Source organism: Chroicocephalus ridibundus, chromosome 2 (assembly GCF_963924245.1).
Source record: "Chroicocephalus ridibundus chromosome 2, bChrRid1.1, whole genome shotgun sequence".
Taxonomy (NCBI): Eukaryota; Metazoa; Chordata; class Aves; order Charadriiformes; family Laridae; genus Chroicocephalus; species Chroicocephalus ridibundus.
Window position 1 is genome coordinate 154,290,808 of NC_086285.1, and position 15,298 is coordinate 154,306,105.

Consider the following 15,298-nt stretch of genomic DNA (forward strand, 5'->3'; position numbering starts at 1 on the left):
CAGGCTGCTGTGTTATGTTGCACCATTCTGCTGTTAGACATGGGCATCACTGACCTCTCTCTGCAATGCTGTACTCGGAGTTTGGAATTGAATGTCATTAAAATATCCAGTGCTAAGAAACAGGCAGTTTTACTGGTACTTTCCCAAACACAAATCCCAGCACCCTTTTTCATCTGTATATCAGACATTCAGGTAACACCCTGGGACACCCTCATCCTCCTCATCCCCATTTCAACCTTTCACTAGATTCCTATAGTCATAAAAACGGGATGCACTAAAGGGATGGAAGATGGATCATTTATTTTTAAGCACTGACAATTTTGCATGGCAATCAACAAGAAAGTTCTCAATTACAGAGGGAGAGTAAATAAACCAAAGAAGGATGGAGCTTCAAAGAGAGCTGGGAGATGATGGAAGGATAGAGATTAGAACATCTCAGAGTCCTAGAGATGAGCTAATCACAAATAAAATAATCTTCCATTCCTGCTATTACCTGACATACTGGTTGGTGTAATGCCAGTGATAAAAAAAAAAAATATCAAAAAAGCAAAGCCAGAAACGCACTCAGCAGAGGCATAATGTGGTTGACCTGCGTCCTGGCAGAGCTCTCGGAGGTGATCTGACACCCAGTGCAAATCCCTGTGCCTGCCGCCGGCCACAGGCTCAGCTGCACCTCCGATCAGGACAGGCAGTAACAGGACTGCACCCCCCACGGACACCGGCTGCTCTCCCACCAACAGGCAGAGGCTGCAGGGAAAAGGCACAGCCCTTTGTTTCCCCGGTGTAGCATCTCCTTCAAGGAGAGATGGTGGCAGGTACCTGAAGAGCTCCACAGCAGAGATTTAAAAGGAGGTGCCTGACCTTGGGGGGCTTGCTGCCTCCTCCTGCCGTGTTCGTGGCTTGGCACATGGACACTCCCATCCCACTGCGGCTGTATTCCCTGTATCCTTGCGAGCTATTCTGAAAAACCCAGACTGGCGTCCACTTTATTTTGCTCCCAGGAAAAAAAAAGAAAAAAAGCAAAAGACACAATTCTGTCCCTCTGCAAATATAACACCTCCAATTTCACTTCTTTTTTTCTACAGCAGAAGAAAGGTAAAGATAGGAAATGGATATGTTCATAGAAAAAATAAACATTTACAAGTTCTCATGAAAGGAAGAAACTAAAGGGCTATGGCTACAGATGCCTTAACAGCGACAGAACAGGTTGGATTAATGTGCTGAGGTAAAAGACTAACAAACAGAGAGGAGTAAACTGCTTTTAGATTAAACGCTCCAGGTTACAGCGCCCTTTTTCAGAAGCCCATTGCACTCTGTAGCCAAAGCGCTGGGCAGTCGGGCACACCTTCCCGCAGGAACCATTCCTAAAAACACAACTCCGGGGAACGTGTCTGCTGAGCACACGCAGCCCTGCACTCCAGGAACCGGACTCCTGTGTTTAAAACAAAAGCCGTCAGCATCAGCCAGGCAGCTCAAAGAGGCGGCTTCAGTTCTTGTTTTCCTCTTTGCCCCCAGGAGCAGGAACTCGCGGTGAGGAAGGAGGAGACTGTGTAATAAAAGGGAGACAGGAAGGTCTCCAGTAAGCTCCGAGTCCTAAAGATAGCAATGAAACTAGCACGAAGGGAAAGAGGAAACCACCCTCCCACATAAGAGGAAACCCCAAAATAAAACCTTTTGGCAGATGGTAAAAGGCTTTAGCATTTAACAAAACGAACGAGCTGCATGAGAATGTAAGAGAACTTTAAGGGAGATCTAGAAAGCCCCAACAGAAGACATATGAAGCAGCTTGTTTTTTCACTCTTCTCTGTTATTATTTCAAGTAATTTTTTGATAGGTTTTACCACTTTCTATTTAATTGAAACTATGCAGTTCATGGTTTTCAAGAGACTTAGACCTTCATTAACTGTACTAATCAATTACATGAAAGGGAAGAAGTTTTCAGTAACTTTTCTCAATTACAAAGCAAAAGCTGAGTTCTCAATGAGCATTTTGTCTGGGGCTCTCAGGCGGGTCCTGGCCTTCCTGTGTAAGACTGGACCCAGCTCCACAGAGGCAACAAAACCCACGATCACAAAATAATAATAATAATGGTTTAATATTTGTATCGGACTCAACCACATCCAGATGAAAGGAAGAACTCAGAGGACTAGGACCTGTCTAACAGCAGTTATTAAAGCACTCATGTCTGACAAAAATTGCCAAAGCACAGGTAAGTTATAACCTTATCCCAAGACAATATATAAAATGAGTCCTTGTCTGCTTCTGACTAAAGGACTATTTAAATTACAAGTAAGAAAAAGCCTCAAAACCTCTTAACCCAGAACTTGTAGTTCATTAATTTTAGCCTTTTTGGTTGGTGCTTTAATTCTACTACCACTGAGCAGTAGTTAGCTCAGTTAAAAAAATGTTCATAGAAAGTAATAGAATATGAAAGACAATCTTATCAATTGTAGTCAAAAAAAAAACCCAAAACAATTTAAGGGCATAGTATAACAAAATTTTGCTAACAGGTACATATAAAGGCAATAAAATTAATATACTAAGGCAGTGGAAGATTGGTGGCAAATTAAAAGTGGGTAATGTCACTTGTTATATGCTTCATGCTGAGATGCAAAAAATGGGAAAAGCTACTGCCTATTTTTCCTCTATTTAATTTTAGCGATCCCAAATTAGATGGCAAGTCCTCCAGCTGACAGAGGCAGGAACCTCTGGAGGACAATGTGTTGCACCTATCATGGGCATCTGTTTTAGAAGGGCACGGATTACCTTTGGAGGTGGCTGTCGTTCCTCATTCGGTATTTGAGGAATGAGAGCAATGAGTTCAACCAGACACCTAACTTTTAGCTGGCTAATGTAAGGTACAACAAAGACACCTCAAACTGCTTAACGCTAAAAGAAGTACACTGGTTTTTATCTCTGATTATGCCATTTTAGTAAAAAACATGAATAAAAAGAGCAAGATAAAGGCAAGTTTTGTGGGTTTCATTTTCAACAGTGATTATAAAATTAGGATTGTGAATAACATGGGCAGTGCACACCATTAAAAGAGATTTTGAGACCAAGTGAAAAATAGGCTTTATATAGAAAAACTTTATATAGAAAAAATTCTAAAGAGAATAAAATATCCAAATTGTATTTTTGATACAATAAAATTGGCAAGACATCACATTCTTCAATTTTAGAGAGGCCTATATTGGGCTAGAGAACAAAACACTTATGTTTATGTATTTGTTGTTTTAATTAAGTTACTAAAAAGGTTTATGGATTTGATCCAAAGGTCAGCAAAGTCATTGGTACCCTTCATTGATTAGAATGGGCTTTATAGTCTCATGCTGTAGAGGAAAAATGGGGTTGGTCCTGTTCTCATTTTAACTAGTTTCACATTTCGCTGAAATCAATGGAGCATTACTCCTTCATTTGCCCTCCCAGAACGAAGAGCAAAGTTGAGGTCTCAGATTTTCAAAGGAAGATAACTGGGATAAAACCAACCCATAGCTGGTGGTAAGACATAAATTTACATTCTTCTTAGTACACTAGCTACTTCTGTATTTGCTCACCATGCTAGAATTGATATAGTATGTGTCCATGATGACTACGGATCCAGTTTTAAGTCATCTAAAGGCTTTCCCAAAGACTCTAGCCAAATTAATTATGAGCAGCAGAAACTTAAAGAAGAGACTAGCTTTAGGTGCTCCTAATTCCTGGAGACATCCTTGATAAAAGCATTCCTCTCTTCTGGTCCCAGCACCTGTTTACATTCCTCACCCAAATACCCCGGGTTCTGATCATCTGGATCAAGAGAAATCACTGAAGAAATCAGTAAAACATATATTCTTAGACCAGAATTATCATGTGATCAGTTAAGCCATGTAGAGGTACAGTAAAATTCCAACAATGACATTCCCATTACCAGAGGGAACCAAAGAGATCTCAAGAACAGCAGTAATGGTATAATAAAGGAAAACATGAGTTGCTGACAAAGCAATGGTCAAAGCAATTTAGTGCTTACCACAGCAGCTGATATTTAAGAAGGGAGAAAGAAAACTTAACAAACAATTCTAGCAAGTAAATATCAGTAAACAATAATAATAGCTCATTAGGATTAGAAGAAAATAAAACACTATTTTCACGACAATAGCTGAAAAAAACTCTACACCTAAAGGAAACATTTACAGAAAAGGACAAAAAAAGCTCATAGATGTCTCATTTTATGAAGGTACATCCCAGCAAAAAGACATTCATTACCTTGATGGGCTGCAAGGGCTGGCTGCTTTTCTATGACCCTCAAAAAACCATGCTCCAGGTTTAAGTAGAGATCTACAAAAGTCAACAATATCAGTGGTTAGTGTCACAGTCAACAGCTGTAACAGAATGGATGGCAGCTGCACTGCTGGACACATGAAAATAATTCTTCAGCTTAAAGAAAGACGCATTCAGAAACTACACAGGTGACAACTGATTTGTCAGTGGAGCTTTAGAGGTAGGACTATCCCTCCCTTCCTCTTTCCTGTCCCTTTCAGCTGAAATATAGTTCGTTTGCTTCAAAGTCTTTAAAGTTTGGACCAAGAATTATAACTGCTGTGACACTGTGGGAGTGATCAGCATAGGGAATTTTCAAAAGTCTATCGGCATCCTTAATTGCCTGACATTTTTAAAAGCTGGTCCATTGTCTAAGACGATGCTGATTGCTCCTTCTGACATCCAAGACTCTTTGAATACGGCTGGACCACCTTGGCACCTAAGGACAGAAAATCACAAGGAAAGGCTGAAAAGTGTTTCACATAGCCACACGCTTTGGAACAAGGTAAAGAAATTCTTCACCAGACAACTGTAGGCTAATCATCCCTTAAATACTCAGGCTAAAGGAAAATCAAAAAAGAAAACTACAGCAGAAGATTTAATCTCTTGGCCCAACTTTAACAATGATCCTCAGTTACTCAGGAGTTCTTAAAGGAATGAAAGACACAAAAAAAAAAAACAGAGTAAGAAAGAAGGCTTTCCTCTTCATTTCTCAAGAAGACTGGAACGACCTAACACTTTAAAGAAAGAAGGAAATGTGATTACCATTCCCTCTCCACCTCTACCTCTGACATATGCTGAAGAGGAAAGAAACCAAAAACCATCCAGCTTGGAGGACTCTGGAGAGTAAATTTTAACAACAGAAGCTTTGCATTCTGCTCCCTGAACAAAGGCATAACCAGTTAGTAAGAACCTTCTCTTTTTGCTGTGCCAGACCTTTTCTTCTTTCAGGTCTTTCTCTCAAAACCCAGCTCCTGAAAGTCCTACACAACAGAGCGCGCTCAACACAAAAAAACAAGAACTGAACTCCAGAGTTTGACGGCTGAGGTTATTGACAGAAAGCCTCCCAACTGGTCTCAGTAAAGAATGAAGGAATGTGGCAAAATTACTCGTTTTAAGGCCCAGGTGTGGGAGTTGTTTCAACTCCATCTCACATCATCAAATGCCAGCTGATGGCAGCTGGGTGTCCCAGATGAACTGACTGGGAAGGTCTGAATCCTATTTCTAGTGGAGAGGACTCAAAACTCTAAGACCATGTCAATGCATATGCCTTCAGACTGCGCTCAATCTTGAAGGGGAACCTCGACATGACTTTTTGTTCACATGCAAAAGTCTCTAACTTGCTTATCCAAACAGCTCCTGAGGATGAGAGCTCTGTCCCTCTTGTAGAGTTGAATGAGATGCCAAGCAAGAATCCTGACGTTTTATACCAGGCTGTCTGGATACAAAATGATGTGCACGTTCCTGAGTCTGGCTATTTTCTAATCAGGTCGTCTTCACGTCAAAGTCATTGTACAAGCCAAATGTATGTAAACCAACTACTTTTCCAACGATGTGGATAAGCCTAACTGAGAATAAGCTCTAGGATGTGGACGAAACTTTAGTGCGGTTGAGGAGCTTCAGAACTGCGTGGTGTTGCCATGTACACACTTGCCTAAAACTCAACCCGTCACCGTTACACTGAGAAAAAAGTGACACTGACTCCATGCCCTTACAGGTACTAGCTGTGGAAAAACACTGAAGTTCTTACTGAGCTGCTCACCGCAGATTTTCTCAATGTATCTTTTCTCTGTATGGGTAACTTCTAATGTCAGGTGACTGGGAGGTGTTTTTACTGATAAAAACCTTAAAGGTAATACTATGCATAGCCGTATATACTTAAATGTTAGGATCACACAATACAGCTGTAGCTGAACTGCAAACAGAAAAATTGATTTATTTTAAAAGTAATAATTCCTCACCGCATTTCTGTTCATATTCATGTTAAAATCAAGGCTGCTGTACTCATGCTGTCATCTGTTGGAATTAGCACTTAAATAAAAAACCCCACAGGTGCTTTATGAGTACTTGGGCTTCACAGAGGAAAATCAGGTATTTTTTGAGAACTGTTCAGAATTTTGTTAGAGTTCAGAACTCCTTACATCAAGGACCACAAGATCATTGTTAATACACTTCAATTCATTATTTTATAAAGAATCAATTTCAATTAAAATCCATTCAAATAGTGACTGGAAAAATTCTATAATATTGATCTTAAGGGGGAACCAGCATAGTTAAAATTATTAATCATACTTGAGCATGTCATAAAACACTGGGCTAGTACCCATGCTTTATGATCCTGTCAAATAAAGCGTTTAAAAAACCCACCCTTTCCTTTGTGGAAGATGCCAGAGATCTGCATACTGCTTAGTAATAAAGAAACAGTTCATAACACTGCTGACTGCCTATGTATAACAAAGTAAATGAAGGTGCTCTATCATATGAAGCATAAAAGCCATTAAGAGTAAACTTTTATTTGAATAGAACCACATTCATTTTTAAAATTACATTACAGAAAGGCTTTTAAAGTATGCGAAAGAAAAAAAGAGAAGCTTTTAAATAAAACAGGTTCTTTTTACACAACTTAGAAACGCAACTTTACAAAGGCATAAAACGGACAGGGTTTTTCTCCCGCCTCCCTTAAATCTTTCCAGTAATTATAAATCTTTATTGCACAGGCCATAAACACTAGTAACAACAGGAAGAAAAATGCTTTTGAACCATTTGGCAAGATTCACCTTCATGGATTCAAAACAGCACAACTTTTTTTTTAACAACAATTTTATATTTTCAAAAAGGGTTTAAGTGACTTTCACATTTCTTAAAAGTGCCAATATGGAGAAACACTTTGTAAACAGAACGCATTTATACAGGCCGTCAGCAACACCAGGTTCATAAAATCAGAAAGATGATGCTACCAAAACCCATCTAAGTGAAGAGGGCAATTCATCCGGCTTTCAGACCAACTTATTTCAGCGTAGGAGTTTACATCTAGGCATAGCAAGTGCAAACTGATCTCACCTAAGTTTAGTTGTCCACCATGTAGACAAATACATCTGGCATCTATCCTGAGCTTCTGTGATAATCAATGGAAAGCAACAGGCACAATTCATCTGACATGTCTGAGGTGTGACTGGTATATCTGAAATACAGAGGACGTGCAGCTACTACGGCACGCGCATGACAGCAGGATTGCTTAGAGCCTCTGTGGAAGGCAGAAGATACCCAACTGAAGGCATGCCAAGTCAGGCTTTGGCGCTTTTGGCACCACTCAGGCTGCCGGTGACTATATTCTAGTTTGTAAAAAAAAACTTGTGAACAACTTGTTTCATGACAGAGTGAGACAGATACTCAATGGATACTAAAAGAATTAGGCAGGGAAGTACTCTTCCTAATGCAGCAATTCTGGAAGCTGGGGAGCCCAAAGGGATGGGACCACAGAGAGGGGACAGGGTTCTGGGCTCTGCCTAAACAGCATCTGCTACTGTCAGAGTACTGGGACAGAGGGATACTGGATCTGACTGAGAATAGCATTCCTTATCTTCTTCTTTCCAACGCCATCCACCCAGTCTGACCATAAATGTGTTAGCTGATGAAGACAGTCAGGTTTTGAACCAGAAGCCCAGCAGTGAAAATTTCTATGTACCTTCTAAGAGGTCAGAAGTACAGTTAGGGCTCCGACTGCCTCAATTCTTTTATAAAACAACTATCAACCCTAACTTTATTCCAAATCTGATTTCTGGAAAAATCTCATTAGAAATGACAAATATGTCACGTTGTAAATGGCACCATCTTACAATATGTAGGCTTGATTTATTTAAACTCTGTGTGAAAGACTGTACCTATTCCTGGAATCCCTTTTACCAGCCTGTTCTTTTCGGCTGGGTGAAAACAAGTGATTTCTACTGGCACTGATCACAAACAGCTGTTGTTAAATCACAGCCTCTGACTGCTCCAAACTTTCCTATTTAGTTGAAAGTCTTTCATGACTGGCTGCAGCACAAACAGCAATATTTTAATTTTTTTCTTAAACCTTAAGCAAAATTGTTTCTTCTCTTTCCAACTTACACATGGGTACATATATATGTGTGTGTGTGTGTGTATATGTAATATCTATTCATCACACATGTAAGACAGTTTGGGGTATGCATTAGCTCAGAAGGACTAAACTTTCCAGACCAAATTTTCCAGTAGACTGACTTCTGAGAATTTTGAAAAGCAGGAATGAAAAAAAATCAACATTAATATAATAATAATAAAACCAGACAACTGCAATCATGTCCTTGCAATCATACAAAACAGCCAATATTACATTCCCAGTAGACTGAGTTGCAATATTATTTATAGAAACACATAAAAATGCAAGCACATTGTAATATTATACAGCTAAAATCTTGCCGTAGAAGTTCATCAATACAAATTTCATAGTTGCATACGTGTTTCCTTATTCATACTCCAAACTAATATACTATGCATATTAAAGGACAATTCTGGGCTAAACCTATCCAGAGTGTGTTGCAATGAATTGTCCAGTGTATTGGAACTTATTTTACCTGTCAGTCGAATCACCCAGTTATTTGATATGAATATGTATTAGCATCACAGCAATAGCTAAAAGGTAACTAACAGAACTATAGTAATTCAATGGTCTACCAGGGACCATTGATTGCACTGCAAAGCACATTCTTCAGGTTAGAAACCAGCCACGTGAAATTCAAATAACTGATGCCATAGATGGAATTTGATATTTATCGTCACTGATGCATGTATTTTAAACATTTTATCTGCGCTCAGATACACACTCCACATACAATATTCTGCTTCAGCTAAAACAAATGAAACTACAGAGAACCCCTCAGTGCATACTTGTAACCTGAAAAAATTGATTTTCAGAAGTCTTAATAGTGCCTAAAGTCTGAAAAACCTCTCAGGAACAACCACAGCTTCTGACTCCAGAGCCTACGTCCTCTGTAAGTGCTGAAAATGTCCTTGACTGGGAGTGGGAAAAATACAACAAAGACTGCTCTTTTGTAGTCTAACGGATGGTAGCAAAGTCATTTTGCAGTCTTGGAAGAGCAGTGTTAACTACAAGTTCTACGATTCCTACAGTGGTACAGGAAAAAAGGACATACGATGGAAAGGACTAAAAGGGACATGGACGTATAGTGAAAATAAACCCATACCAAGAAGAAGCTTAAGATTTCTGTACTTATAATCAGGCAATTTAGCATGTTGAGTCCTGGAGCACAGTATCACTTATCCCTATGATAAGGGATAAAGGACTGCTTTTGGGTCATTTCTGTCAGTGTTTCCATGCTACACTTTCTGTTCAACTCCCAAGGTCTCTCAGAGATTTTGGAGCATACCAGGAGCACAGAGCAAAGGAAATCAGCTGGGAATTAAGTTTGCTGGAGCTCTTCTGAAATATCCAGTGTTTTTTTCTGTGCCTTGGATAGATGCCATGTATGCAGCATATGCAAGAAACATTTGCATAGCAATTTGTGCTATAAGAACAAAGGCCCTTCCTGACTAGCTGGAAGCTTCAGGGTTAGGGAAAACAAAAAGGTGAGATCAAGACAATGAAAACAAAAGAACGGGTGCCTGGTAAGAGGACAGTCAACATTTCAAATGCCACGCACGCCTCTGAACACCACCACAGGGACGTGAAACCGAGATTCCTCAAGTGTTACACACTTCCCCCGCCAGCTGCCTGGGAAGGCGAACACACTGCCTACCTGGAGCGCTCGCACAGGCAACATCTGCTGTTTTTTAGAGACAAGAAAAAGAGTATTTCTGGCGGAAGGAACTCATGATTCCTTGGGTGCCAAAACCTCAAGTCCAGAATGTACCCAGGAAAGAAAACAGTACATCCTGGAAGTATAACAGGATGACCTTCTATCACAAGCTTCAGTTGTTCTGACTTCTTTACAGGGTGGACAAAGAAATGTGCTGATCTGAAGCAATGCTTCTTCAAGGGACATGAAAGACAGCAGGCAATGGCAGTTCGGATACTACTGTATCCGTAAAGCCTACACAGCAGGGAGACAGCAACCTGCAGTCGTATTCTCTTAACTCCAAATATCTTCTAGTTCTGCGCTTTGCAAGGTCCCATGTTGTCAAATTTCCTGACCACTCAAGTCCCTTTTTAGGCAGGTGTGTAACTCCCAATCATTCATGCTGTGTACTAGAGCCACCCCAGCAGGGAAGGTCTTCATATGTGGGAATTCAGAAGATGGGAATCAGTCTAGTACTTCAAGGCTTTGATTATGGAAAATGACCACAAATCTCCTCACACGCAGTGATGTAAGCTGGAATGGCAGCGCCCAGGTTCCTCCCACAATTGGTCCATGGCTTTCTTATAAAAATACAACAAAGCAAGCCGCCCCCAGCCCCTCAACACGCAGCACACACAAATCTCCCTTCGCCCTGGCCTGGTGAACTTGGCAGTGTTAGGTTTGCGGTTGGACTTGATGCTCTTAAGGGACTTTTCCAACCTAAACGATTCTATGATTCTAAGAAGCAGACAAGGTGAACAGGAACTAACATCATGTTTCTGACAACCTGGGAGGGCTCAGTGCCAAACAGCTCAAATTTTGATCAAGCCTGACTTTACTCTAGTATTAAGAGGCTGATAAAGCTGTAAAAATCCTTATAACACATTTCAGCTGTGGGGGGTTTCACGGTCCTGGTTTACTCACGACATGGACCCTGAAGGCAATGTTTCTGTTATAAGGTTCCTCTAAAACCCAGTGAACGATCCATCACTAGAATACATGGCTTTTCTTCTTCCCTCAGAAGATGAGATACATCTTTGAAGGCCCTCTGGTTCCCTTCCTGGAAGAATACAGTGCTAGGATACTGTAACAGGTTTTCAATGGGACTATTTTGGAAATTGAAGGCAGGAAAAAAATTGTTCTTGTGGTTATCACTGGGCACGTACATTTATCAGTAGCTGAGCACCAGCATGAGCAGAAAACTTATTGAAGAAATACTTTCAACAGGTATCAACAGCTGTGATGATCTTCAATGAAGCATAAAGCCTTATTCTAACACATTTTGCTAGCAGGAGAAGGGTTTTTTTTGAAGAAAATTTGGCACATTCTGTGGCCTGGCAGTATATTTAAGCAGCATTTTGCCCTGTATGAAACTCACAGAGGAGCTTAGGAGGGGGCCCAACGTCATCTTAAACGCAGGTATCATTTAATCCCAACCCAAAAATGCTTCTTAAACTCAGCCCTATCAGCAGGTTGCTGTCTATGGATGCTTTGCTCAGAATCACACATGGCACAGTTCTACCACTTTGAGGACAGTCTCCTCTATGCTAGCCAAAAGCAGGACTCGCATTGAAAAATCTCAAAATAACTTCTCCTCTGTGTAGTTATGTAAGGCTTTTTTAAAGAAATGATCTTTCAACTCAGGCTTGCCGTGGTAACAGTACAATAATGGTGTTTCCAACAGTGTGCAGCTCTCCCCAAGAGACATTGGAAGATATTTTGTCAAATTAGTTCCTCAACATCACTAAGTCTGGGGAAAAAAGCACAGATCAGTAGTTGGGCCTGTGCCCTTCTATCCTAGTGGAGGTTGGAATAGCGTTTCTGCTGATAATAGCCTCAATCAGGCAGTTCTTACTCCAAAGAAAAGTCTTCCTAAAACTCAAGACAAGCCTTCAATTACACAATCACATACTATTCTGGCTTTAAGATCCCCTGAACAGACTGGATGGTGTGTCCTGAATGGAGAAGAATGAAACAGTTTTAAGCCATTTTCTGAAACAGGAGTAGAAAAGAATGCTAGTTCTCTGTTGAGTTTTTAAAATGAGGTTAACTTTCTCTGTGGACAACAGAACACAAAAACACTTAAAATATCTGATAAGTATTACATAATGCTTTTTTAAAACTTTCCCCGTTTGCTCCAGCTTCAATTGGGGTATGAAATAAAGTCAAGTGGAAGTCTTTTTACTGACATCAATGGGCTCTGAATTAGGACCTCATTGCTTCCAACCCAGCTTGTGTGCTAAATTAATTCAGAAAGGAGTTTTAATGGCTCTTTCACCTAACGATCTCCTGAGTTGTGCACTGAGAGACAGAGGGCTTTTTTTTCCCCTTTTTGGAGGACATTTTGGAGGACAGCAAAGCACAATGTAGCAACGGCTACGCTGTGACCTGCATTTCGCAAGCGGAATTTCCAAAAGGCAGAAACTGCTGGCATGCAAATGTGTTACTTTTCAGAGAAAAAACGTTCTCCAAATGTTCTCCAAAACAGAAAAGCACTTACAGAAAGCTATTCCGGTACCAACCTAGATTAGGAACGTATCAACCATAACAAGAATACGTGTGGACAGTTTGAAGAAGCTGGGCAAGGAGACAGAACCAGTTTCAGAGAACAACTGACCCACACACAGCTTTACACGCTGCGCTGTAGTTGAGAAATTGTATCTTAACCAGAGTGCTTGCAAACAAGCACTTGCAACAGACACACACTGCGACTTGGTGTAAATGAGGCGATAAGGGATAGGAATACTGCTGTCACCCTACCACTCGCTGTCCCCCTGCTCTGGGATCACACCATCACCACAGCTCTGCTGCACGGGGCGATGTTTTATGGACTGTTGTGCTGCCCCGTAACTTCAGCTCTATTTAAGAAGGACGGAGTGGAGCTGAAGTGCAGCGCCATGGCCAGCACCACTGTGGGGGAAGGCAGCAGGAGCTGCAGAGCACCATTTTTGGTAAGCTTGTGCTGGCTTTCATAAAGCATATGATGGCATGCCTTTATATGATCAGAGTAAATAACAAAGTTCTCTCTACATGGCAGAGAGAGGCTGCATTAAACAGTCATCCATATGTCTATCACTAGCCTGTCCTTCACAGTCCAGCATGTGTTTATTTATCCTCTTCCCAAAGTCCAAAATTGTATCCTCAGCTGCATGGGCAAGGAATAAATCTCAAAGGATGCTGCCCTGAATTCCTTGAAATGTCAGTCGCCACTGTCTGACTGATCATGACTCATCCACCAGTTGATGTGTCCAGAGGGGAAACAGAGAGAAATAACGAAGGAGAAGCCTGGAAACACATAGTCCTCAATGCCAAATACAGGTTTATGGAGAAATCAGCGATCAACTGACACAAATTTATAGCTAGTGGGTCTTCATTGTCCCATATCAATAAATTCCCAACTTCTGTAAGCAGACCTAAAACAGTGATGGTTGGTGACCAGAACTTCGCAGTCTGGCAGTCTCTCAAGTACCACTCCAGATGTAGGGGAAGAGACAACCCAGACAACACTGAAGAAAAGGACGTAGGAATAATGGATGAAAGGATGAATGGATGAAGGGAAAAGGAAGAGCTCTAAACATCTGGGGAAGACACCGATGCTTCAGCATGTGCACCGCTTTTGACATATCACAAGATGAGGTGAGGTCATATTCACAGGTCATGGCAAAATGAAGGAGGCCTAAAGCTCCTCATCACAATCCGCGTGACACTAAGCCTGAAAAAACAATTCAGTTGAGACATTGGCTCTTTCAGATAAAATGCAGCTTACTCTTCTAATCAGAGAGCTTTTCCCCAAACACAGTGAGCAAGTCTTAATCAGGAACACAATGTCATGTGTGAAGGACATTTTGTTAAAAATACACTGCATGTACTGAAGAAGTCTATTTTTTTCATACGATGTGACATATAACAGGCACTGAACCAAAACACCGCAGAAGTATGTGGTTTATACTATCTCACTGGACTACCAAGCAACATTTGACGCTGAGAAAGTATTGCAAATACATAGCAGAGGATGTCACCATAATGAGTGCTTTTCTTCCGTGTTACCACAGCTGTTAAAAAACGTTAATATAGAGCTAATATCACAAGTCATTATAAAACATCTTAACCTCATTTGGAAAATATGTACGAGCTCTGTTGTTACTCTTTCTTCCCTGTCTTCTAATCAAGATCTCCATATTGAGCCCAGTTTTGCGTTTTCTTAGCAGCATAAATTAGAAGCAACTCTATTCAAGTCAATAAAATTACTCCAACATAAAAAAAGGAATCAGCCATCTGCAAAAAACAGAGTCTAACAGGTAATTTTCCACTGACAGCTCCTACCATAAAACAGGTTACAGAGATTACTCTTTTATCCAACACTGAAAGTAAACAATTAATGCAAAATGTACAATGTCTGTAAAGACAGCATGTTCACTACTTGTGCCCTTTATATGTAATTATTTTCATCCTAGTAAGCAGACAGTTAAGTAAGACTACCATCAAGCTGTAGATGGAGCCTATTCATCATGCAAAACAGGCAGCTGAACATCTCTATTTATTTATGCAGTATTTTACCTTTTGTTCCCAGCTTGGAAAGCATGTGGAATCTATGAGGCATTTTCACGCATCATTTCTTGCAGGAGAACGTCAAGTCACCTTTTATGCCCTCAGGCAAACTTCTTCTACCTGATCTCAATAACTGCCCATATCAAAATTATTTTTCATACCTTGTGTAAGCAGCTGGAGGTTTCGGACTTCTTCTCTCACCTTCAGCTGAAGGACTTGCTGCAGAATGTGCTGTCTCAGGCTTTCCTGGGCAATGCCCATTCGTTCAAGCTTTTTGTCAGTAAGTCTCAGCAAAGCACGGCCTGGATGCAAAAGTCAAAAAGAAAAATCACCCAGGGATATCCACTAAAGTGATATTCTCACTCTAACAGGCTAATTTGCTACACTAAAAATTCTCAGACCTGAAATACCTCAGTCTGAGAAGATACTGTTTCATTGGTTAGGTATTTCCTTACTGTCAGACATCTGTGTTCCACTCCTCCCTTTTCTTTTGATTTTATATATTGTTCTGATGCTTTGTGAGACATTTAAGCATGTAAAATAGGTATCTTGTGCCATTTAGGCAACAAATTGCTGTTCTTGAATGCCAGCTGGTCTCCCAGAAGTGGGACAACCCCCACAAGTCTACAATTGGTCCA

The 15,298-nt window shown here is 40.6% G+C and overlaps 1 protein-coding gene across 5 annotated transcripts in view; it reads right to left on the bottom strand.

Moving 5' to 3' along the window:
• SAMD12 (sterile alpha motif domain containing 12) overlaps nucleotides 1-15,298 on the bottom strand; it is a 185,803-nt gene that overhangs the window by 76,610 nt on the left and 93,895 nt on the right. For 3 of the 5 annotated variants that reach the window (XM_063327445.1, XM_063327442.1, XM_063327441.1), the window contains exons 4-5: nucleotides 14,822-14,962; nucleotides 4,246-4,317 (exon numbers count right to left, since the gene is read on the bottom strand). In XM_063327445.1, the coding sequence (XP_063183515.1) occupies nucleotides 4,246-4,317; nucleotides 14,822-14,962 (213 nt within the window). Of the gene's footprint in view, nucleotides 1-314; nucleotides 1,547-4,245; nucleotides 4,318-14,821; nucleotides 14,963-15,298 lie in introns of those variants that run through there. The other 2 variants (XM_063327444.1, XM_063327446.1) reach the window with 2 other exon arrangements.